General features: G+C 38.5%; 1 protein-coding gene across 1 annotated transcript; it reads right to left on the bottom strand.

Annotated features, from left to right (window-relative positions):
- Nucleotides 1-1,751: 1,751 nt before the first annotated feature.
- On the bottom strand, nt 1,752-24,886 carry LOC131984312 (polyhomeotic-like protein 1). The gene is made up of 15 exons (XM_059349173.1): nt 24,747-24,886; nt 23,006-23,133; nt 19,282-19,392; nt 17,156-17,227; nt 15,777-15,899; nt 15,114-15,278; nt 14,934-15,015; nt 12,327-13,315; nt 11,637-11,772; nt 11,364-11,533; nt 9,505-9,595; nt 8,954-9,041; nt 7,261-7,462; nt 3,257-3,464; nt 1,752-2,323 (listed from the first exon to the last, which is right to left on the bottom strand). Exons 2-15 carry the CDS (start codon nt 23,126-23,128, stop codon nt 2,172-2,174), a joined length of 2,712 nt encoding a protein of 903 aa, XP_059205156.1. The 5' UTR covers nt 23,129-23,133; nt 24,747-24,886; the 3' UTR covers nt 1,752-2,171.
- Nucleotides 24,887-26,636: the final 1,750 nt, after the last annotated feature.

The raw sequence follows: 26,636 nt of genomic DNA, 5'->3' as shown, positions 1-26,636 counted from the left end.
AACAAAATAGTCACAGATTTTGCAGAATACAGTCCCTTTTAGTAAAATCAGGAAAATCGCTCTGTTAAAAAACTTAAAAAGACCGGATCTCCTACAGACACTGAGTGAAAAATGTGGAAATCGGAAAAGCATTTTTGCAGTAGTCCTTTATCAGCTGCTGATGTGCTCTGTGTGTGTAAAAATACAGCAGGGATGTGAAAAATGATATGAAACATCAGTATTTTTACAGTATTTTTTGCCTCACTTGAAATATGAAATGCTCTCTGAACACAGAGAGATTTGGGTTTCATTGCATTTCTGCAGCCAGTACCCTGTACTAAAACTGTACCCTGTAAAATGTAAAATAGGCCATTTTCAAAATAAAAGTGCCACCAATTAAAAACGAAGGTGCCTATTCCTACAAAAGGATTAGAATTTTGAAAGTTTTTACATAACATTTAAGGTATAAATCTCTGAGTGCATCCCTAAAAAACACTTGAAAGTAAAACCAACAGTCATCTTTGAGCTCTTATTTCTCTTCTGACTGAAACAGACATTTTTGGGTAGATTTTTAATTAGATCCTGCAGACTTTTTTTGCTGCATTTCTGTCCTTATGTTATGAAGACTGCGGCATAAATAATAATAATAATTGTTCTCAAAGACAAGAAAAACAATCCTGAATTTAGTTTGAAGACAAAGAAGTGGGCAAATCTGTCAAAAATACTTTTCCTGTACAATATGATACAGTGAACAAATAATTGGCTGGAGCAAAAACATGAAATGGAACAGAAATTGAAATAAGATAAGCACGACCTCAAAGGGCAGCTCGATTCTGTGCAAGTATTCTGAATCCAGCTTTTTGCTGATTACACAATAAAGGTGACTTCTGCATTGAAAATACATTCAAAACCTTCATTTCTGCATTTTACCATGCCCACATTAGACTGAAATTGTGCAACTAAAAAACAAAATTAAATCACTTGGTAACAAGGTTAATACGTGTATCATTCGTTCTTTCCATTTTCAGTTGACAATTAAAAATCAAATAATGAAAAATTGACTGGTTATTTTGTTATTTGTTTTTTATTATAACACAAAAAACGAAAAAAATGCCTGTTTTTTCATATTTCAATATTAGGCTCAGAACAAAAATACGAAATTGAAAAACGGGCACCAGGAATTAATTTGATATTAATATTTAATTGGTCGGGTTTGTAATGTAAGTTTGTAATGTAATATTTTACTGTACAGTCTATATCCAAATGCATTTTATTAAAAAAAATCCACAGTGAACAGTTCTGTGAATATCATGCAATTAATCTTATATCCATATTTATCTGGTATTTGGGCCTGGTTGTTTAACACTTTATTCTGAAAACTGAATACCGCACATGGACACAACAAATACATTTTGTTGAGTTTTATACTGAAAAAAAGTGATAAAGAATGACAGTAAAGTGTTTATCCTTCATGTCAGCTCACTTGGAGCAGTGTCAATGAATTTACCATTAGTATCACAATACGGGTCACTACATTATATATTATTATTCTATAGGGGCGGCTGGTTTGACTACGGAGGAGCGAATGACGGCTAACCTGACGCAGTCAAACTTCCGGGTCACGTAAACCTGACCAATTAAATATTAAAATCAAATTCATTCCTGGTGCCCATTTTTCCATTTTGTATTTTTGATCTGAGCCTAATATTGAAAAATGAAAAAACAAGCATTTTTGTAATTTTTTGTGTTATAATAAAAACAAATAACAAAAAAAACACTAAATTTTTCATTATTTGATTTTTGATTGCCAATTGAAAATGGAAAGAACGAATGATACACAGATTAAAGGTACTGATATTGCATCAAAATAGCGTTTTAGGGAACATGTACCTTCACTTCAATATAGTTGGTCATCTGCAGTATTTTAGCAACTCCAAAACATGACAGATGAACAATACTTCTGTGCGAGTATGACCGTTTCAACAGATTGAACAGATTCAAGTGCTGCAGATTGGAGAGCTAAAGAGCCTCGGCTTTGTTTGGGAAATGAAGCGTACCTCACACATTCCCCTGCGGGACTCCGGCTGCTCTGGATCCAGGTTCAGATCTGAACTGGGTGCAGAAAAACAAAAGGGAGTTTGGGGTAAATGTCCAGGGCTTGACTTTGAGCACGGTGGGTCTTATTGGGAACATCAGTCTCTCAGGTTGTTGATGTGGGCGCAGATCTTCAGGGCGGGGCCCAGCTTGATGTTCATGGTGGACATGAGGTGCTCCTCCTTCAGCAGCAGCAGCGCCTGGCCGTCGATCTCCTGCGACAGGAACTGGGAGGCCAGATCCTCACAGCCTGTGGAGAGCAGGGAGAGGAATATAAATAGAGAAAGGAAAACGGGGGAAGGAGGACAAAATAAAACAAGAAGGGGGTAGAGAACAGCGTTGAAGTCAATGTGAAGAAAGAAGGAATAAAAACAGACATGAAAAGCAAAAATGAATGGAATAAATTAGGGCTGGGCGATATGGCCCTAAAAGAATATCACGATAATTCAGGCTATTTTTGCGATAACGATATTCTTGACGATATTACGAAATACTTTAAAAGATATAGAAAATATGATTTTTTTTAGTCTGTATAAATAAATAAAAATCTAAAATGTAGTTTGAAGTGCAAATCTCAACAGTTGCCAAATACAAAAAAATGTACTCTTGACTCTTGAGTATGAGAAAATAATAAAAATATCCATTTAGGGGTTCTGGGGGCATATTTTAATGACATTTCGTAAAAGGAGAATAAAGGTCCTTGTATGTTTTATTTAAGGCATCTTATTTTGACAGTCCTGTAAGTTCTGTGGTGGATTCTGTTAACACACTGTGCTCTTATTTTGAAAGCTGCATGTGTTTAGCAACAGGGAGTAAGTAGCTTTTTGTGATTAAAACAACTTTAACCACTACATCAAGAAGTAGGAATGTTGCCAATATCACGATATGCATTTTTTTTAACCATAAATAAAAAAATACCGATATTGTCGTGAACGATACGATATGGCACAGCCCTACAATAAATGCAGTCTATAATACATGAGAATATTCCTTGTTTTGACCCCAAAGCCTAATGATGTTCAGTTTCTTATCAAAACATCAATAATTCAACTTGAATATGAAACCAGTGCTACATAAATAAGCATTAATAGCTGTGATAAATGTCCCATTTTGATGAACATAGCATTATTTTTCTAATTAAGTTCAAAGTGCACATCGATATCAGTATTTCTACTGTTCCAACCTTGTAGTGAGGAAATGAACTGCGACACTTCCTCCACGCTCCAGTGGGCGGGGCTGGAGGCCAGGCAGCCTGGTGCGGAGCTCTCTGTGGGGAGCGGGGGAGGAGGCTGGTGGCAGGAGGCGGAGGAGGCGGGAGAGAGGGACATGGGGTCGTCTTCGTCCTCCTCTCCACTCGACTCCTCCTCTGAATGGCTGGACTCGGAGCGGCACTGTGGGGAGGAAAAACAAACCCGTAAGCAAACATTAAGGACGGAACAGTGGTGGACAAGTTTTGATTATTTATGCATGAAGTCACACAGAAAGTTCAAAGCTGCACCAAGCTCTAATTAATGGATATAGAAAAAAATGAAAAAAACTTTGGACAACATGGGTCGAGATGTTACTACGGTTATGGTTTATGTTATGGTCATAGCGAAGAGATGCATTTTGAAAATGTGGAAATCTGACTCACCACCTAAATTCCAAGCCTGGCTAAGGGAGCTGGTAGGAATCCTCCACATTGAAAAACTGAGATACGAGATATCTGGCAACTTACAGAAATTCTATGGTGTATGGAGACCTATCATGGAGCACTAGAAACTGTAGTTAGCCCCCTAAAGAGTACTTATTCTGACATATTTGACGCACTCAAGTGGTCATTCACTTTTGACATTATATTATTCCTCTTTGTGTGTAATTTGTTTTGGTATGTGTCAAGTTTTTTATTTATTTACTTTTTTGTCTTGTTTCTTTATTTATTCATCTATATTTTTTATTTTATTTTATTTATTTATTAGGGCCCGAGCAGGCAACGACCTGCGAGGTCCCTACTGTATTTCGAATGATTCTTTATTATTATTATTTTTATTATTCTCGTGACGAAATGATCGCATATTTCACTGCCTGAACATACCCCAAAACTCATGAAACTTTAAATATAAGTCACACCTGGTGAAAAATTTTATAATCAATTGTCACCCTGAATTTCCACCACTAGGTGGCGCTATAATAAAGGAAAGTGCGTTTTGGCTAATAACTCCCACATACTTCATCGCACATTCAAAAAACTTATATCCACGCATTCACTGAGTTGTGCTGAATCTCGTGATATAAGCCACGCCCATTTTCGCCTAGAGTTTTTATTTTATTTTTACTATTATTATTATTATTATCATGTGTCCCTGAAGAGTACCTATTGTGACATTTGATACACTTAAGTGGATATTCAATTCTGATGCACTCAAGTGGACATTCAACTCCGACATTACATTGTGTATACTCTGTTTTGACATGTCATAGTTTGTGTCTAGTTTTTATTTATTTACCCTTTTATTATTATCTTTATTATTATTTGTGTATGTATGTTATTTGTTACTCTGAAAATTGACAATAAAAATATATCATTGAAACAGAGAAACAAAAACAGTGTGGCAGGATCACAGAGAGAATGATCCTAGTAAACTTTACAACATTTAAGGGCGTCAGATTGTCGTATGGTTCACACGACATAACTTGCTGTTTCCTAATGAAGTGGTTGATGTTTTCACACTACGTGACTGAGTGGAGCAACACGTCTCATCTTTCACCAGGAGATATGCAAAATAAGCATGTCTATTCTCCAAAATACATTGGTCACAAAAAAGACGTGCAAGAATTTTCTTTTTCTTCCAAAAAAATGAATGCTAGCCACAAAAATGCGCTCTAAGTTGTCTGCACAATGATTTGCAAGAAAAAGAAAAAGGCAATTTTCTCACATCTTTAGTATTTAAATCCTACTTCCTCTACATGCAACAACAACTTCTGTGTTTCTAGTATTTGTATATCTGGGCTGTGTGTGTGTGTGTGTGTGTGTGTGTGTGTGTATCTGTGATGCATCAGTGAGTTCTCAACTTCTTCATTTGATCACACATATCACTTGAATGCCTTTGGTCCAGTCCCACTCTGACGCCTGCAATAGGTTGCGTCTCACACATTTTCTATGGTAACTTCTGCTTCTCCACTATCTATTTTGCAGATGCGTCGCTGCTATGTCCGAGGCTTAGCGTCGCACCCAAGGTTTAAAGAAATACAAACAAACTGGAGCATCTTTTCCCTACAGAATGATTATGGGGGCATGCCAGATCCATACAGGGTTCATACACTTTAGCAGTGGTCAAATTCAAGCATTTTTAAAGGACTTTCCAGGTCTATTTTCAAGCTTTTTTCAGTATCTTACAACTGTTGTAAATTGCATGTTTTAGATGAGTACTTACATACTAAAAGGGGGAGATTTCACTGAACCACACCAACAGCGATGGTTTTATACTTATAGGAGGAACGGTCTTCATTTCAGATAGGCTACTCATTATTTTTACATTGAACATGTGATTATCAATAGTCTATAGATGGATATAGTCAGATTACAAGAGAAATACAGTAAGAATTTCAAGCATTTACAAGCACTTTATCCAAAATCCAAGCACTTTTTATACCTTGAAAATACAACATTTAAATTCAAGCATTTTCAAGGATTTCAAACACCCGTACCAACCCTGTCTACTTGACACAGAGCTGTGGGGGAAGGTCTGTCTATGTCAGACTAACTTTTGCTCACGAGTGGAAAATCATGGTTCAAGTGTGAACGAGTCATGCACTCTAATAAATAAAACATTGGGTCAACAAAAAAAGTATGTTCACGTTTTCCACTAGAATTTTTACGTTAAGCCAACTGCTGCTATTACATTAATTCAAAGCAATGTTTAGTCTAGTGAATTACCTTTTCTAAGTAAAATGAACTTTATCATTGCATGAATGCAAGTATTTAAGTTAATCCAACATCATGTTTTAAGTAAAGTGAAGAAGCTCGCGCATGCAGGAGACGGAAACTGGGCCGTTTACACGTCATCAAATTGTATTTTACATTAACAGAACTTAAAATGTATTTGTTTTTTGATTAAATAAAAAAATTTAAACTGACACAAGTCATGATATATTGAATCAATAGGCATAACTTGTGTGTCATCCAAACTCAATAAAATAACAATTACAAGTAAAAAGTCTAATAGTATCTCAGAACTTGATTTTTTATTTCACAACTATATATATATATATATATATATATATATATATATATATATATATATATATATATATATATATATATATATTTAAGTAATGACTAAAGGTCCTCTGAATTAGTTTTTAGAGTGTGCGGTGCTTGTTTGTAAAGCCTGCAGGGCATAATGGAGCCACTAGAGGGCAGACAGGTTTAAAATGAAAGAGCAATGGATCCATAAACTGCTTTCCATCTCAAAATATGCCCAAACTGTTGCTAAGTGATAATGAGTGTTTTACATCACACTATGCTGCCAAACGTATTTGAATGTAACTCAAAAAACTGATCATCACTTTCCTTCACCTCTTCAGGTGAGTGTATGAAACATGGTGTGGCTCCGTCTCACCTTGGCAGGTATGGGTATTTTTACAGCATTTTTTTTTGCCTCACTTGAAATATGAAATGCTCTCTGAACACAGAGAGATTTGGGTTTCATTGCATTTCTGCAGCCAGTACCCTGTACTAAAACTGTACCCTGTAAACTGTAAAATAGGCCATTTTCAAAATAAAAGTGCCACCAATTAAAAACGAAGGTGCCTATTCCTACAAAAGGATTTGAATTTTCAAAGTTTTTATATAACATTTAAGTTATAAATCATCTGAGTGCATCCCTAAAAAAACACTTGAAAGTAAAACCAACAGTCATCTTTGAGCTCTTATTTCTCTTTTGACTGAAACAGACATTTTGGGTAGATTTTAAATTACATTCTGCAGGCTTTTTTTGTCCTTATGTTATGAAGACCGCGGCTTAAATAATAATGACTGTTCTCAAAGACAAGAAAAACAATCCTGAATTTAGTTTGAAGACAAAGAAGTGGGCAAATCTGTCAAAAATACTTTTCCTGTACAATATGATACAGTGAACAAATAATTGGCTGGAGCAAAAACATTCTTCAGGTGAGTGTATGAACCATGGTGCGGCTGCGTCTCACCTTGGCAGGTATGGGTCTTCCTGCTATCTTGGCGCTGGCGATCTCTGAGCTGGTCCTGCGGGGGACCCTCCGCCTGGCGATCCCTCCCTCTTCGTCCGAGTTGGAGAGGTGACCCTGGCCTTGATCCTGATCCACGGCGCGGTCCTGACCTTGCCCTTGAGCCTGCCGCATGCAGAAGTGCTGCCTGAAGCTGACGTTGTACCTGGGGAACCAATACATACTGTATCGTAGACAAAGAGTGACATATACGGTACTGAAGCCAAGACGAGCAACACATACAGTTTTTTATCTCTTTGCACCATACGCGGTATATAATCTATACACATGTAGTGGGCAAAGGGACAAATGCAAAGCAGAAGCAGAGAATGTAAAAATCATAAGCATACTGTTCAAAACAATGCAGACAGTGCATTGTTTATATAGTGAACTTTTACGACATAAGAATTACATTTTATATGGAGCAAATTCAAGAGGAAAAAAACAGGACTTTACTGCAATTTGACATCAGTTTTCATGCCATTTTTTGTAAAGAAAAGTGGGTGAAGTGGCACAATCACAGAATTCAAACATAAGAATAAAACATGAGAACAGAAAACATACATGCTGTGTAACATGCAGCTGTAGCCACCTGAGAATGCTTTAACACGTCAACTGTTGTGAGACGTTTCGTATTTTTATCCTTTTTTAACCCTTTGATGCACAACATGGGTCTAAAGTGACCTGACAGAGTTTTTATGTTCTATGTCTTTACAATAAATTATTTTCATCATTCAGTATTCCAGGTTTTCCTCAATTAGTTTCTTTTTGATCATCATACATCCTCATTTTTATGTTTTCCTTTATTAATTTTTGAATAAAATCCCTTTTTGTGTCACTATCCTTCTAATGCACAACATGGGTCAAAATCCATTTTTTAGCTAAGTAGCTTGCTAAGCTAACTACTGAGCTAACTTCTTGGCTAAGTATTTAGCTAAGTATCTTGCTAAGTTAAATACTTAGCTAACTTCTTGGCTAAGTATTTAGCTAAGTCGCTTGCTAAGCTAACTACTGAGCTAACTTCTTGGCTAAGTATTTAGCTAAGTATCTTGCTAAGTTAAATACTTAGCTAACTTCTTGGCTAAGTATTTAGCTAAGTCGCTTGCTAAGCTAACTACTTAGCTAACTTCTTGGCTAAGTATTTAGCTAAGTAGCTTGCTAAGCTAACTACTGAGCTAGCTTCTTGGCTAAGTCTTTAGCTAAGTAGCTTGCTAAGCTAACTACTTAGCTAACTTCTTGGCTGAGTATTTAGCTAAGTATCTTGCTAAGTTAAATACTTAGCTAACTTCTTGGCTAAGTAGTTAGCAATGTAATAATACAAAAACTGTTTTTCTCCATAAAGTATGAGAGGCAAAATGGAAATAATGATCTGTTGTTATCAAAAACAAGATATTTAAAGAATACTTGAAATATTCAATCATAAAACAAGTTGATATCAAAAGATCGAGCACAGAAACACACAACAAGCATTAAATAACATGGGGAATGAATGCAGGTTATTTTTGACCCATGTTGTGCATTAGAAGGGGGGTCAATATGTTGTGCATCAAAGGGTTAAATGTGAGACGGAGATAAGCCTGCAGCTCTCAGCAGCTCAGTGTTTATTTTCTCAGATGGCTTCCACTGCATATATTATATTTCATGCATGTTGAAGTACCTCTTGGCACAAGACATGGAGCAGAACCTTTTGGTGCCTCTGAACTGGCTGGCAGGAGCGAAGTTTTTACAGTACTCACACTTCAGCACTGAGGGGGAAACACAAAGCAGACAGTAAATATATCATTTCTAACATTTTTTAGAGAAACACAGAGCACTGCTAATTAAAATGTAAGACTGTGAAGATATTTTCTCTGCTGCCTTCCACTCAGAGTCAGAGGTGGGAAACTCCCAGCTCCAAGCTTGTAATTAAAACCTCTGTGCGTTCCTGCGGCGCGGCTCGGACAAACACGGGTCACACACGGGTCATTTCGTTGCTCAGTGCAAAATAAAACCTTGCTCTCTGTGTCCAGTTATGTTAATTATCTCTGGAAAGGTTAACTAGCAGATTAGCATGGACATCTTCATAAAATTAAGTGATAATTAACACCTAAAATGTACTTAAATGTGATTATATTTTAAATTAAAGCCCTCATGATGCAACTTTCTACCAAAAACACGTCTGGAAGGCAGCAGCACTTTCTGACCCGTTTTTTTATTTATTTTTTTTACCTGTCGCTGTTGTTACAGTCTCTGATTGGTTAGTGTCCGGACTGTCGTTGGTTAAATCTTCTCCAGTCGAGTCTTTTACTGAACCACAGACCTGTCAATCAAACACAAGAGGCAATAACAGGAAAGGTTGGTTGGTTGGTGACCAGCAGGCCAGAATGATACGTACATTTTGTTCTCTAAAGGGCCATTTCTGGACTTTTTTAAAAGCCTGAATTGATAAAATTCAAATGTAGTTGCTTCACTTTAGTCAGTGTGAAGGAGGTCTGGAGGAATTTCTGCTTTTGTTGTTGTAATATATGAGTGAAATGATGTTATATTAAATAAATAATTCCTGATAATGGCATATGAGTTGAAAGCATCTTTACATACAGACACAAAATAAAACATTTAGTCCCATATTTGTACCTTTAACTCTATGGAGTCCTGGGCTATTTTGTCCATTTTTGAATCCTTTTCATGTCTTTTCATGTCTTTTCATGTCTTTGTAAGTTATTTTGTGACTTTTTTGTGATTTTGTGTCTGTTGTGTCATTTTTAGCTATTTTGTGTTTTTTTTTTGTCATTTTGTGTCTTTTTTTGGTCTGCTTTGTTTTTAAGTCTGAATGTGATGAAGAAGCCATGCTTTGGCTCTTTTGGAGACTCCAGAGGGTTAAACAGCTACATTTCTGGATACTTCTCATTCATAGATTATTTAATAATAGAGTATTATAACAGAGTCCCTGAGTTAATCCTTAGCAGCAGTGTTACACCCACGGTGTAAGAAGGAGAGTTTTCACAGTCTGTCAGACTCTACAACACCTGCACCACCTGGTCATGTTAGAGCATCATCACACTACTCACCATAGCTTTTATATCATCTTGATCTGTATTGATATTTTTCATTTTTCAGTCAAACTACTACTTTTTTTCCCCCTGTAACTTATATTCACACCTTTTGCTTCTGTTTTTGCTGCTGTAACAAGTGAATCTCCCTGTTGTGGAATCAATAAAGTATTATCTAATAAAATCTTAACTAATAAAAATGAACATATTGCTCCATAATTGCTGAAAATAGGGGATATATTTGACTGCGGGTCATCTGACTACATACAGTACAGGCCAAAAGTTTGGACGCACACCTTCTCATTCAATGCGTTTTTCTTTATTTTCATGACTATTTACATTGTAGATTCTCACTGAAGGCATCAAAACTATGAATGAACACATATGGAATTATGTACTTAACAAAAAAGTGTGAAATAACTGAAAACATGTCTTGTATTTTAGATTCCTCAAAGTAATCACCCTTTGGTTACTAGAATATAAGACATGTTTTCAGTTATTTCACACTTTTTTGTTAAGTACATAATTCCACATGTGTTCATTAATAGTTTTGATGAATCTACAATGTCAATAGTCATGAAAATAAAGGAAACGCATTGAATGAGAAGGTGTGTCCAAACTTTCGGCCTGTACAGTACATGCTGAAAATCAAAACATTTACATCAACCATATAAATATAATGTAATGTAAAGATTTTCCAAACTAAAAGTCTCTAGAGGAGCATGATTCAACTTTTCCCCATGGCCTAGTTTTAAGAAAAGTAAACAGTTTTGCACGAAAACATGACATCAAATCACAGTTCTTCAAAATTCGAAATTCCAATACATAATGAATAGAGAAATGTTTTGACAATGAGGCTGTTCTATATCGGTCAAAGTTACCAGACTCCATTGACAAAAGCAGCAATTTCATTTTACAATGCCTGGATTATTCAGTTTGTTTGTGTTATTGTGTGACTCCTAACTAATCCTTTAAAACAGAATAAGTCCCACAATAACACAAACAAACATTAAAAAACTACAGATCCCAGGTACTCACAGGGAAAGGCTCGGCCCCCTCCTGGATGACGAAGCCCTCTATGAGGTGTGTGAGGACGTTGGGTTTGACCACGGCCTGGGGGGGCGGGGCTCTCTCCCCCTGGCAGACCCCCCGGGACACCGCCAGCACCGGGGAGGGAGAGGGGGAGGCGGGAGGAGGCGCACCAGAGCCTGGAGGAGGGAGGAGAAGAAGAGAGGAGCGGTGAAATAAAGTCAATATTGTGTCACATTTAAATTCATAAACTTGGAGGTTTGCTTGTTTCTGTGTGGTTACCTGCTTCGATGGGATTGGTCGAGAGAGCCGAGGCGTGATCTCTGATTGGCTGGAGCCGCGGAGGGGAGGGGCCGTCTTCGTCGTTGGCTGAATTGGAGTCTGATTTTCTTTTTAGTGAGCCACTCAACTGCTTTCCCTAAAGAATAAATAAATAAATTAGTGAACAGATGAATAAACAAAACAACAGCTACAGGAGGAGTTGGTCACTTCTATGAAGCTGATAATCAGAGTGAGGAGCAGCTGAAGGGAGAGTTTGGATTTGAAGTGTGGTTGTATACGCTACTTATCCATCATCCATCTACAGTAGTGTTCAAAATAATAGTCACAATGTGACTAACCAGATTAATCCAGGTTTTAAGTATATTTTTTATTGCTACATGGCAAACAAGGTACCAGTAGGTGCAGTAGATTCTCTGAAAGCCAACAAGACCCAGCATTGTGATATGCAGCTCTTAAGGCTGTGCAACTGGGCGATTAGTTGAAAGGGGTGTGGCATTCAATCAGTGAGGTCATCAAATTAGTGAAAAAACAGGTGTGAATCAGGTGACCTCTATTTAAGGATGAAGCCAGCTAAATCCTAGAAACAAAAAAGTTTTTACAAAATAGTTTTGAATTTGTAAAGTCAACGGCAGACACTGCTATTTTTTGATGAATAATTTGTATAAAGAACACTCAGTGTGTGAAGCTGACCTGTGGCGTCTGACTTCCTGTTGAGTCTCCGTTGGTGGTGACAGCAGCTGGCGCTCCTCTCTGCTCCTCCGTCACCAGGGGGAGGGTGAGGGCGGAGCGGGACATGGAGGGGGGCGGGGAGGAGACGGCGGGGGCCTGGGAGGAGGCGGGGCTTGGAGCCAGCGCTCCGTTCTGACCCTGTCTGGAGCTCTGATTGGCCTGTGGATGCACCTGAGAGACCTGAGCCAGGGGCGGGGCCTCCTGGGGCGACTGCAGCGTCTTTAGCCCCACCCCCCGGCCCACCACGCCCCCCTCCCTGGAGGCGATGGACGCCACCATGGTGAGCAGGCTGGACGAGCTGCTGAGCACGGCGGCGCCGTCCTGGCAGCAGCTGCCCCGGGCCAGAGCCAGAGCCTGGGGGTTCCCCAGCGTGCTCTGCCTGGCGCCCACGATCTGCACCGGGATGTGTGGCGGCTGGGGCGGCTGGGCGGAGCTGCTGGCGGGCGGCGGGGCGGGCAGGATGGGGGGCGGGTTCCTGGAGGGCAGCTGGAGGGGCAGCCGGAGCCCCTGCAGGGTTTTGGGCTGGATGGGGACGGGTCCGTTCCCGTGGCCCGACTTCTCGGCGCTGAGCGAGCTTTTCTGCAGCGGCTGCACCACCAGCGTCTGAGCGTTCACCGCCGGTTTGATGGTCGCCGTGCCGACGGGGTACCCGTGGGCCTGGGACGCCGCGCTGGACGCCAGGACCAGCGTGTGCGCCGCCGTGGGGGCCGTGGTTCCTGTGGTGAGAGTCCGGGTCCCGTGGAGCAGGAGCTGGGAGAGAGGGATGGAGGAGGTGGAGGACGTGGAGGAGGAGGCGCCGGCGGAGGAGGAGGAGGAGGCGTGGGCCTTCAGGCTGGAGGGCTGAGGGTACGTGGGGATCTTGATGTGCTGCGGCTGGTGCTGCGGCTGGCTGGTTTTACTGGGGGACTGGGAGTTGGAGTGGTGGGAGGGCTGGACCAGAGAGAACGCAGCTGGAAGACAGAAAAAACTCATCACACACCAACAACTAGATCAATCAATCAATCAATCAAACTTTATTTATATAGCGCTTTTCATACATAGAAATGTAACACAAAGTGCTTTACAAAAAAAAAAAAAAAAGAAAAAATAGACACTTAGAGTCTTAAGCTGCTGTTCTGTCACATATTTCCCAAGCAAAGGGAATATTTTAGCAATGTAAGTCACAAGAGGGATTTAAATAAAATCCTTCATATTTGCAGGGTTCGTACACTTTAGCACTGGTCAAATTCAAGCATTTTTCAAGGACTTTCCAGGCAAATTTTCAAGCTTTTCCAGTATCTTACACCTGTTGTAAATTGCATGTTTTAGATGAGTACTTACATACTAAAAGGGGGAGATTTCACTTAACCATACCAACAGCGATGGTATTACACAAATCGATATAATGCTAATACTATGCTGTATCAATTTTTCCCCCCACTTTGACTTTTAACCAGCTTGGGCTGTGTTACTGCAGCATGGATGACTTATTAATCCCTTCATGCCACCAGAGCTGGTAGAACATAAACTCAAAATCACTTAATAAAATACACATCCATTTGTAAAAACCTGCACATGACTCTTCTACAACAGCTTTGGACCACTTAAAAATTGTGTTTTTGTCTCATGCAAAATTCAAAATACAGCAAGTTCTCCCAAGTCATTAGTAAAAGCCCCTTAAGAGCAAAAAAATGAGTGGTTCCTGCACAAAGCCAGATGTTTTTGAAATGAAAATGTTGGTTATGTACTGTAACCCCGTATTCTATGCATATAAGTGTTTTGGCCCACTCATATTATGACATCTCTCTCTCTAAATTTTAAATTTCTCTAAATGAAGTGTGGGTTTTATATGACCGCTGTGGCTCGTCACCAACAGTCTCATTTGATTGAATTATCAAATTATTATTAAATTATTATTTCATCAAGCATTTAAACCTGTTTGACTTCAGGAAGAACTCTGATAGTGATTTTTTCACTTATATTTGGCATACAGGTGCATCTCAATACATTAGAATATGATGGAAAAGTCCATTTCCAGTTCAAGTCAAATAGTCCCAAACCAAGTATTGAGTCATATAGTTGGACAGACTTTGTAGAGGCCAACATTTCCATATTAAACAGACTTTTCAAAATTGGTCTTTTGTAATATTCAAACTTTTTTGAGACATTGACTTTTAGGTCTTCATTAAATGTAAGCCATAATCATTATAATTAGAATAAATTAAATAAATTAAGACTTGAAATGTTTCATTCTGTGTGTAATGGATCTATATAATGTGTTATTTCTACTTTTTGAATTCAATTACTCACATAAATAAACTTTTCTATGATATTCTAATTTATTGAGATGCATCTGTATAAAATACAATGGTTTTACATGAGATTGATTTTTCTTAAATTTTATTTTACATTTTTATTTTTTATGAAAAAATACTTTTAACTTTTTTTTTGGCACAGGGACACAGGATTAAAACTTGGAAAATATATTTTAAATTTCACCGGGACATTAAACTGCATCGTCTGAACACAACACAGACTTATTATAAAATAATAAATTAGTCAGTTTTCAGCCTCTCCGTCCCTCCCTACCTGAGTCACTCCTCTCTGGGGCTTCGGTCTTCACACCGACGCCTTTCGGAGTGGAAACGCCTCGCATGGCTAGATTCTGCACCTGGAGACAGAAAACAGTAAAGTATAAAAGGCGATTTGTGACGAGATGCAAGAAAGTTGTTACCCTCCTTAATTAACCAACACATGAATCCCACACACCTGGTCGTTATCTGATTGGCTGCTGGAAGAGGAAGTCGGTGTCACTTCCTGCTGCTGTTGCTGAGCCTGTGGTTGCTGGGTGACGGTTGCCACAGCAGCGGTTGCCGTGTTGCCGGGCATAAAGATGAGCTGTGAGGAGATGGGAGCCCTCAGGGAGCGGTTGACCTGCAGGACGACAGGACGGCCGTCACAGACAGAAACTAAAGTATGAACCGCGTTAAAAGTGATTCATGATTCTTTTCTGTTTGGGATCCAGTGCTGACATACTTGGGTAAACTTAAGGTTGTGCCCACTTAAAGCCACTTAGCAGCCCTCTAGCATTTGCATTTACACTTGTGACATTCATCCATGTGAACTGTAGTGTGTAGTACACGAACTCAGCAATGGTGAGCCTAGGTTGTTTGTTTTTTTTGTATTGTTTTTCCTTACTATAAGTATAAGTATTATTGTTATTGCAATGCATACAATGTCCAACATGTTTTGTTTGTTGTTTCTTTTGTTTTTCTTGGGGTAATTCATGCAAAAAACAAAAAACTATGTGAGCATTGGTCCAAGTTTTCCTTTGTGAATGTTGTATTTTTGTACAAGTCCTGTACTACCAGCGCTCAATAAAAATAAAGGTTAAAAAAAAAGTGATTCATGAGAAGGTTTTGGTGAACTCACCCTCAGGTACATCTGTCCCTGCCCGCCTGCCGTCCCACTCAGCAGCACCGATTGGCTGATGGTGGAGGTTGCCGGGGCGCCCATCGGGCGGCTGCTGGTGGTGGATCCAGACGTTACACTGGCCTGACGGGAGACAATCAGGGACTTCAATGAAGAGACTTTATGTAGTTTTTCTTATGCTTTACTTAAAAAGTTAGGACACTTAAAGCTGAGGTCGGCAGTTTTCAGGCAGAAGAAAAAAAACCCTCTCTCCTCAGCACCTCGTCTCTCTATTTCTATTATCCTATCGTGATCCTGATGCTGTTATATAGCAGCATTTTTATGAGAATAACTATAACTAATAACTATAACTAATCCTGTTTTCATGCCGATTGTGGGTTTGTAAAGTCTTTTGAAACTGGGATTCAAAGCTCCAGATAGTGGGGCTGTAACCATGTCATTATGTTTTACATTATATTTTTTTATATATTTTATTGCAGGAGTTGATACAAATTTACATTTGTTTACATATCATGTTCTTCATACTTATATATTAATATACTTCATACGTATATTAATCTATTAGTTATTGTTAAAGTCACTCAAAAATGAGATTCAACTTTATTGTCATCGAACAGAGTAACAAGTGCGAGGACAACGAAATGACGAAAATGCCAAATACTCTCTGGTTCTTCATAATCGTTAGACTAAAATAAAAAAAATAATTCTCCAGAGAGAGACGAGATATTTAACAACTGTTTTTGTCTGACAAGTGCACTGATTTTGATGTGTTAAATAGAAAAATAACAGTTGTACTGCATATAAAGTGAAACATGTTTACTTCACCCAAATCACCCAAATACAACTAAAATTACGATATATATATATATATATATATATATATATATATATATATAGCTATATATAAAAATCTTTGAGGTTTTTGAAAGAAGCTTCAAATGTCAGTCATCATATTTTATGACGTCATCATCCTAAAAAAACTCTCAAACAAAATCTAATTTTTGTTTTATTTGTCAGCTGCCAAAAATACCAAAATTGGCAGCTAAATATGATTTTTTTTTTTGCTATTTAAATTAGGTAAAATCATATTTCATTGTCCAAAATTCTGAGCTATAAGCAACATGATCTCCAAAATCCTTCATCAATATTGACACTTTTTTTTGGCCTCTGTTTGAAATTACCTGTGTTTTTTTACCATTATGGGCAAATCTTCTCTAAAGCCTGAAAGCAGCCAAGAGGAGGTGTAAAAGTGTCGTTCTCTGTTATTAAGACTATTGCCTGATGGCGGAGAAACAAACCTCCCACCCCAGCTTTACAATAAAAGAAGTCACAGAGTCAAAAAAAAGTTGATTTTAGTGCAACCATGAGTGTGTACGTACAGCAGCGGTGCTGGTGGTCTGAGAGGAGCTGCTGCTGGAAGGACTGGACTGACGGCTGGCAGCCAGAGTGGCCTGACAGGAAGACAGACAGGAAGACAGACAGAGAGAGAGAGGCTGTTTAGGCTTCAGTCGACTCCAAACAAAATCAAAAGTGGGATGTTTGCAGAAGCTGTCAGACTGCAGGATGAATCACTGCGAGCTCTGTATACTGAGTACATCTCAGAGCTGCTGGAGGAGCTCACAGAGCAAACAATCAGTTAGTAGAGAGCTGCTGCAGGGCAAACATGCTCTTTGTTCCCGTCACAAACAGAAAATGTGATTGTTTTTGTTTCTTTCTGGTGCATACAGTAACTGTTGGCCACATCAAGGCTCTATTTTGTCTTGCATTCTCTGTTTTTTCTGTCTCTGTAAAACCCTTTGTGAATCTTTTAAAAAAAGGACTAAACCGACATGTGGATAATATCATAGATTTCTGCTCTTATTGCTCTCGAGAAGTTGACTCATGACTAGGGCTGCAACGATTCGTCGACGTTGTCGTCAAAAATTGACAATAGAAATAGTCGACAATGAATTCCATTGTCGACTATTGTCGCCAGACGTGTTTTTCCAACAGAGTGAGGAATCTCACTTAGGCCCCGTTTACACGAGGACGCTTGCGGGTAAAAACGACAAAATATTTTATCGGAAGTGCCTTTCGTTTAGACGGTGACGGCGTTTTTGGGGCTTAAAAACGCAAAAATCTGGAACCACCCTCCAAAGTGGAAAAGTTGAATCCGCTCCGCCGTAGCGTGTCGTCTACACTGACAAGACACAAAACTCTGATCTGATCTGCTCACGTCACGTATGTGTTTACGTCACATACATGCTCCAGTACAGGAAAATAAACAAACGTGGGATTATTTCCATGCGTCGGACCTTCAAGCTGCTCTGGCAGCTCTAATAAACTTACAGGAGTCTTTCCAGCAAATGTACAGGATATGTAGAGATAGTATTAGTGAACAGAGAAGGATCTGTAATTACCTCCATCACATTCTGGATGCAGCAATTCGTCGGAGGCGAGCCAGACGGCTGTGAACGAGACCTGGGAGATCTAGTGATGGTGGAGAACTTTGTGGAAGGAGTAGCTGATGAGAATGTGTGGCGTGAAAACTTCTGCATGCCCAAAGATGCTCTTATCGCTTTAAGTGATGCCGCCTGGCTGCATACAATCCAATTTCACACACTTTTGCGTCACCGTATGCACGCAGATTTCCTCCCGAAAATGCTCGTCTAAACGAGGAATAAAAAGTGAAGACGCGACGCCACTTTTGCGTCTTCTGTTCAGACCGTCCTCGTGTAAACGTAGCCTTAATTACAATCTCTGCCGAGAGTGCGTCTCTGTCGAGCGCGAGCGGTAACGTGCACAGAAATGGCGGCGTCCAACACAGCTACGCGTACCAAAACTTCGAAAGTTTGGGAGCATTTCAGCCTGGATACGGCGAATAAAAAAATAATTTGCAAGGTTTGCAAAGCAGACCTTGCGTATCACGGCAGCACCTCGGTGATGCTGGAGCATTTAAAAAGAAAGCACGTCGGGCGGTTGAACAAAACGGAGGTTTATTTATTTTTTGTATGAATCAGCAGCTGAATTGTTGAATAAAAGATGAATTTTTCATTTAAGTACCCATCTTTCTTGTGTTTATTATCATTTGCCACATAGTTGAAGCAACTTCATGCTAAATTTAAGAAAAAATGTATAATTATCCGATTAGTCGACTAATCGTTTCAATAGTCGGTGACTAGTCGACTATTAAAATAGTCGTTAGTTGCAGCCCTACTCATGACCTTAATCACAAATCGGACAAGTTCTGTAGGATCTGGGAACCATCGCTTTCCTTTTTACAGAAGCTATAACTCTTCATTTGTCCCTGGAAGATGAGGACTATCTGCCCTTTTTATTTATTTCATGTATGTGTTCTTTGTTTACCTGTCTCCTGTCGTGTTTTATTTACTTACTTATTTTGTGTAAAAATAGAAATATATAGCAAAACGCTCTTTTTGTTTTGTGCTTTGCTGTCTGAATTGTTTTTGTTTGTGCTTATTTAAAAAATAAATAAAAAAAGAACTAAACATACACACACCTTTACCTGTTGCACGGCTGCCAGGTTCTGCAGCTGGGCGTTGTTGATCTGCTGCTGCAGCATCAGCTGCTGGAAGTACTGAGCTGCATTGGGCTGCCTCTGTAACGCCTGCAGGGCCTGAAGACAGGAGGAGGAGGAGACAAATGAACAATCACAGGGCAGAAAAGCAATCAGAGCAAGAGATAAGAGAGAGGAAAAGAGGACAAAGAGGGAGCAAGAAGGATGATGAAAGAGAGAAGAGAGGTGGAGCAGAGGAGAGGAGAGGAGGAGTTAGGGCTGGGCGATATGGCCCTAAAAGAATATCACCATATTTCAGCCTGTTTTTGCGATAACGATATTCTTGACCATATTACCAAATACTTAAAAATATATAGAAAATGATTTTTTTTTTAGTCTGTATAAATAAATAAAAATTTAAAATGTAGTGTGAAGTGCAAATCTCAACAGTTGCCAAATAAAAAAAAATTACTCTTGACTCTAGAGTATGAGAAAATAATAAAAATAACCATTTAGGGGTTCTGGGGGCATATTTTAATGACATTTTGTAAAGGAGAATAAAGGTTCTTGTATGTTTTATTTAAGGCATCTTATTTTGACAGTCTTCTTGTAAGTTCTGTGGTGGATTCTGTTAACACACTGTGCTCTTATTTTGAAAGCTGCATGTGTTAATAGCGACAGAGTAAGTAGCTTTTTGTGATTAAAACAACTTTTACCACTACATCAAGAAGTAGGAATGTTCCCACTAGAAGGAAAGAACTTTTATTTACCCTTTTTTTTTAAAAATGTATTTACTTTGTATTTTATTTATTTAATTTTTAATTTCCGTCTTTGTTTTTTTCCTGAACGTATATATGTCTGGGTATATTAATATATATAAGTACAATATTATTTCTTAAAGTAACCCCCTTAATCTGTTTTTTTCATACTGAGATATTTATTTATTTTATTTATTTATTATTAAAAAAAATAATAATTAAATATTATAATTTTTAAAAATATGATATTATATTTTTAAAAATATTTTATTTATTTATTATAAATAAATATTTATTTATTATATTTATTTATTTAGTTAATATAATTTAAACAACACTTCTGTGATTGTGTACGTGTAAATGTGTATCGTGGATGTGTGACTGTTATGTTTTATGTTCAAAATGAGAAAATTAATAAAGAGAGTTGAAAAAAAAAAGAAGTAGGAATGTTGCCAATATTATGATATGCATTTTTTTTAACCATAAAAAAAATATACCGATATTATGGTGAAAGATACGATATGGCACAGCCCTAGGAGGAACTATAGGGAAAAAAGTGCGGACTAGGAATCAGGAAGTGTGACTATAAAGGAGGCAGAGGGAGCAGGCAGGAGGCTGTAGAGCTGCTGCTGCCAGCTGGCTGATGTATGAGCAGAGGCTCCTACTGTAATAAGTGGAGAGATGAAAGTGAGCGCGGCGGGCTGGATTAGTGTTCAGGGTGACAAAGACAGATGGCTGAGCACGGTGACAGAAGCCTGAGAACATTATACAGAGACTCCTTCACCCAACACCACTCAATCTCTCTCTCTCTCCAGCTACGTTTCACTCTCCATCATCTCCATCCACCACACACACACACACACACACACACACACACACACACACAGACACACACAGACACACACACACACACACACACACACACACACACACACACACACAGACACACACACACACACACACACACACACACAGAGACACACAGACACACACACACACAGACACACACACACACACACAGACACACACACACACAGACACACACACACACAGACACACACACACACACACACACACACACACACACACACACACACACACACACACACACACACACACACAGACAGACAGACACACACACACAGACAGACACACAGACACACACACACACAAACACACACAGACACACACACACACACACAGACACACACACACACACACACACTTTTCTAAGTCACAAATAAAAACATAAATGTGGACTATACTTTTTTCCTTTCCATTTAATCTCCCCTTTTCTACAAAATCATCACTTAAAACAACAACACAGGTCAGGACCTGGAAGAGAGATATCTATGCATCTGAAACTCTGTTTATCTTCTAGAAACATAAACATAAAAACAATTTGTTTTATTTTTTCTGCTTCTTTAGTTTTTCCTTTTTGTTCAACATCTGGACTGAGCCTGGTTCTGCTGAGGTCTGCTGGGTCCATTTCATCCCTGCAGCATCTTTATGACCCCCAACTACACACACACACACACACACACACACACACACACACACACACACACACACAGCAGATCAATCGTCCTGTTGCTCTCACTTATACACATATAAACAAGACTATATAACCAACAAAATACAGTCTATTAGGGTTGTCACGATACTAAAATTTTCAACTCGATACCGATACTCAGGAAAATATTCTATACTCGATACCATTTTCAATACCACAAGAATAAAAACAAAGACCCCGAAATTATCAACAAGAAAATTGCAACATGTAAAAATCAACAGAACCACAGGTTAAATATTTATAATAAAAAACAGTTGTGCAAAAAGAAACTGCAACTATGATAACAAGCTTCAGGTCTGAGGTAGTGCAAAAAATAAATAAATACTATTAACAATAACAATTAGAACAATATTTTGTATGCTGTGCACAATATTAGGCAAGCTTGATAAATCGACTTTTCTCTGCTTCATTCTGGGACTTCAAGAGAGAAAAAAACACTTTTCAGTCACCAACATTTATGTAAACTTAACTTAATTAACTCTATGCTTATGTATACTGACACTGTGTCAATAAAAGTAATATGGGCATACTATGTGCCTGATTTATTTATTCATTTGTTTACGTTGTTTATAATTATTAACGAGACGTCAGCCTTTAATTTCTAGCTGCGGCTAATGGCAAAAAAAAATAAATGTACAAATGAAAATAATTCAATATGTATAGCATGACACATTTTTTTTCCACTAGCGTTAACACTTGTGGAGTCTTGGAAAAATGTTGTATCTATAGATTCCATTTGTTTCAACTTTTGCAAAATAAATTATCAAAGAACTTCGACTTGTACTTTTTTCTACTTTTAGGACTTATGGCATGACAACAGTGTTATGGTACATTAAAAAAATATTGTTGAATTCCATTTACTTCTGGCCATAATTGCGCTGTTTACATAAAGGTGTAGATCTCATATTTATTATATATTGCAGTGAAAAACAAGGACAGAGCGAGTAAAATTTGACAGGAACAAAAAAAACAAAAAGCCCTGAAACTGCTTGGGGTTAACCTGTGAACTAGAGAGAGGAACTTTTAGGAAAAACTAATATTGTTTGAATAAATTAAGAGCAAATATTAGTACTGATGGAGAGACTTTAGAGCCATAAATTCAGCCCAAACTAAAATCTTAACTTCGTACAAACAGTTTTGAAAGACACCAAAAAGAACAAATCAGGTGAATGTGAAAATCTGTAAACTATAAACACACACACACACAAACACACAAACACATACTCCCCTAATCAAATTTATTATTCTAATCAAACAAAACAACTGCAGAATAAAAACTAAGAGGTATAATAACAGAAGACCACAGAAATCCCAAGTGAAGCACACACACACACACACACACACACACACACACACACACACACACACACACACAAACACACAAACACACACACGCGCCTACCTGCACCGCCTGTCGTTCATACAGAGACATGGAGTTCATGGGCGAGGGGCGGGAGCTGGTCCCAGACGCAGCGCTCCCATTGGTGGAGGCTCCCTGCTGGTTCTGCTCTCCATCCGTCTCCATGGCTACTGAGGACACAGAGCACACGTCCATCAGTCAAACACTTCCCTCCTCTGAGAGCCGGCTGATGAAAAAGCAGCCGTCAGCGCTCCTAACTAACACCATTCCTCTCAGACACTCGCCGTTACTCTGACTGATGGCGTCCTGACGACTCCTCATGTCTTCTTCTGACACTTTCAACTTCTTTAAATCTGAACATTTCTCATTTCAGTGTCGTAGGAGCAGCTGTTGAGTCTCCACCAGGACACACAGACATAAACACAGTTAGCTGCTCAGAAGAGGCTTTTAAATAAATAGTTAAATTACAAGCTACTGAACAATTAATCAATTACATTAGCAATGAAAATATAACTTCTTATGAGCTTTTCTACATATTGTTTCTGTGAATATTTACAAATATGCATTAACTCATTCAAAACTCTTCAGGATAATACCAATGTTAATATTTTAAAGTTTTACAAAATTCTATAATATATCATCTGTTATTAGCTTTTTAAAAGAAAGAAATATAAGCCAATTTTAAAAATAAATATACCAAGACAAGTTCAACTTATTTTCCTTTGAGTCACAATAAAAAATAATTTAAGTGAATGTAAAAATAAAATAAAAATAAAAGGGATACAGAGTCAACTGATTTCCCGGCTTGCACAAAGATTGATGATTTCAGAAAATAAATAAAATGGAAATATTTATTTTTACAAAAATAAACAAACTTTATTGCAGACTGCTGATTCGATTACATTGAAAAATATTTTTGTCAGCGTTCTGCAGACAAACCACAGAATAATTACATTTTTCTAAGTGACCTCAAACATATATTATATATTTTAGTACTGCTATTTCTTCTGACTTTTTGTTTTCCAATATATGATTCTATATTTCTTTTTAGTCTGTGGTTTTAAAACTGCACCTGAATGCATCGCAGCAGATATAAGAGCAGAAATAAAACTATTTAGTTCTTTGCCAAAGTCTGGATCAAGCTTTTGTAAATAGCAAATATAAATACATAACAAATAAAAACAAATATGGACTATACTTATTTCCTTTCCATTTAATCTCCCCTTTTCACTAAAAACAACAACACAGGTCAGGACCTGGAAGAGAGATCTCTATGCATCTGAAACTCTGTTTATCTTCTAGAAACATAAACATAAAAACAATCTGTTTTATTTTTTTCTGCTTCTTTAGTTTTTCCTTTTTGTTCAACATCTGGACTGAGCCTGGTTCTACTGAGGTCTGCTGGGTCCATTTCATCCCTGCAGCATCTTTATGACCCCCCAACCACACACACACACACACACACACACACACACACACACACACACACACACACACACACACACACACACACACACACACACACACACACACACACACACACACACACACACACACACACACACACACACACACACACACACACACACACACACACACACACACACAGTCCCAGCAGCACTAGCTCCAGCCCACATTGCCGGATGTCTTTCTGTGTGTTAGCTAGCTGCCCTCCATGTTTCCACCGGAGGCTAGTCCTGCTAGCATCCCGCTAGCCGCTGCTGCTGTCTGGCTCGTTAACGAGGAGGGGAGGGGAGGGAGGGGGCTCCGGGTCCGTGCTTACCGTCACAGGTCCGGGTGTCTCAGCCTCCTCCTGCACCGGCTGCCCGCTGCAGAACGGGTCCAGGCGGCTCCGGGTCCTCCGGAGCTGCTGCTGGTTGCTGCTTTCTGTCGCTTTGCAGGACGACCGCAGCAGCAGCAGCAGCAGCAGCAGCGGTGGTGATGGTGGTTGGTGGTTGGTGGTGCTTTTACTGTTTTGCATAAATTTGCAGCTGATGGTGTTGTTGGAGGGCAACGCCTCCTTTTTTCTCCGCTGCTCTGCCTTTTCCGGCGCGACGGGATGACGGAGGAGCAGGACGGAGAGAGGGGGGACCCCGGCGGTCTGTCCAGGGCCGGACCTCATTTATATACAGTCTATGGGCCGGACCTCATTTATATACAGTCTATGGGCCGGACCTCATTTATATACAGTCTATGGGCCGGACCTCATTTATATACAGTCTATGGGCCGGACCTTATTCATATACAGTCTATGGGCCGGACCTTATTTATATACGGTCTATGGGCCGGACCTCATTTATATACAGTCTATGGGCCGGACCTTATTTATATACAGTCTATGGGCCGGACCTCATTTATATACAGTCTATGGGCCGGACCTCATTTATATACAGTCTATGGGCCGGACCTTATTTATATACAGTCTATGGGCCGGACCTCATTTATATACGGTCTATGGGCCGGATCTTATTTATATACAGTCTATGGGCCGGACCTCATTTATATACAGTCTATGGGCCGGACCTCATTTATATACAGTCTATGGGCCGGACCTTATTTATATACAGTCTATGGGCCGGACCTTATTTATATACAGTCTATGGGCCGGACCTTATTCATATACAGTCTATGGGCCGGACCTTATTTATATCCAGTCTATGGGCCGGACCTTATTCATATACAGTCTATGGGCCGGACCTTATTCATATACAGTCTATGGGCCGGACCTTATTTATATACAGTCTATGGGCCGGACCTTATTCATATACAGTCTATGGGCCGGACCTTATTTATATACAGTCTATGGGCCGGACCGAGCCGCTCCGGGCTCCAGGCAAGAGCCCTCACTCATAATTTGCACAGAGCTTTTCTTTCTTATTTTATTTCATCTGATGCATGGTCTTAACCCAGGGATGGGCAACTTAAATGCTGCAGGGGGCCACAATTTTTCATGTTCACTACCACAGGGCCACACATAGGAGCGTGCACTTAACCGGATATGATGAAACTGCAATTTTAAATATGTTTACAGTGCAGTAACTTAACATATTTCATGCTCAAATGCATGTTTAACAGTATGAATAGGAATAGAAAAGGTTTATAAATACACGTTAATGCCAAAAGTTAGGTAGTCACAATTTATTCTTTATTCTCGCAAAAAAAAAAAATTTTACGACTTTATTCTCATAATTAATTCAACATTTTCGGTATTATTCTCGTAATGAATTAAATATTTTCGGCTATATTCTCATAATTAATTCAATATTTTCATCTTTATTCTCGTAATGAATTAAATATTTATGACTTTGCTCTCGCAATTATTTAAATATTTTCAATTTTATTCTCGTAATTAATTAAATATTTTCAACTTTATTCTGGTAATTAATTAAATATTCACAACTTTAATCTTGTAATTATTATTTTTTTAAATGTGGCCCTAATACTCTGTTGTACAATACATCTAAAATGAAGATAAATAAAATCTTATTTATCCTCATAATTATTTAAATATTTTGTTTTCTTCTTGTAATTAACTAAATATTTTCAGTTTTATTCTCAAAATTAATTAAACATTTTCGATTTTATTCTCATAAATAATTATGTTCAGTTTTATTCTCATAATTATTTAAATATTTAGTTTTATTCTCGTAATTAATTAAATATTTTTGACTTT

This window comes from Centropristis striata, chromosome 14 (genome assembly GCF_030273125.1).
Source record: "Centropristis striata isolate RG_2023a ecotype Rhode Island chromosome 14, C.striata_1.0, whole genome shotgun sequence".
Lineage (NCBI taxonomy): Eukaryota > Metazoa > Chordata > Actinopteri > Perciformes > Serranidae > Centropristis > Centropristis striata.
The sequence above is the reverse complement of the archived record's forward strand: the minus strand, read 5'-3'. Positions and strand labels throughout refer to the sequence as shown.

Excerpts from the sequence above, each read along its gene's own strand:
- LOC131984312 (XM_059349173.1), bottom strand. The coding sequence starts at position 23,128 with ATGGAGACGGATGGAGAGCAGAACCAGCAGGGAGCCTCCACCAATGGG. Across the intron at positions 9,042-9,504 it reads GACTGTAACAACAGCGACAG|TGCTGAAGTGTGAGTACTGT; the intron begins GTAAAAAAAATA and ends TTTCCCCCTCAG. Across the intron at positions 3,465-7,260 it reads GAAGACCCATACCTGCCAAG|TGCCGCTCCGAGTCCAGCCA; the intron begins GTGAGACGCAGC and ends TCCTCCCCACAG.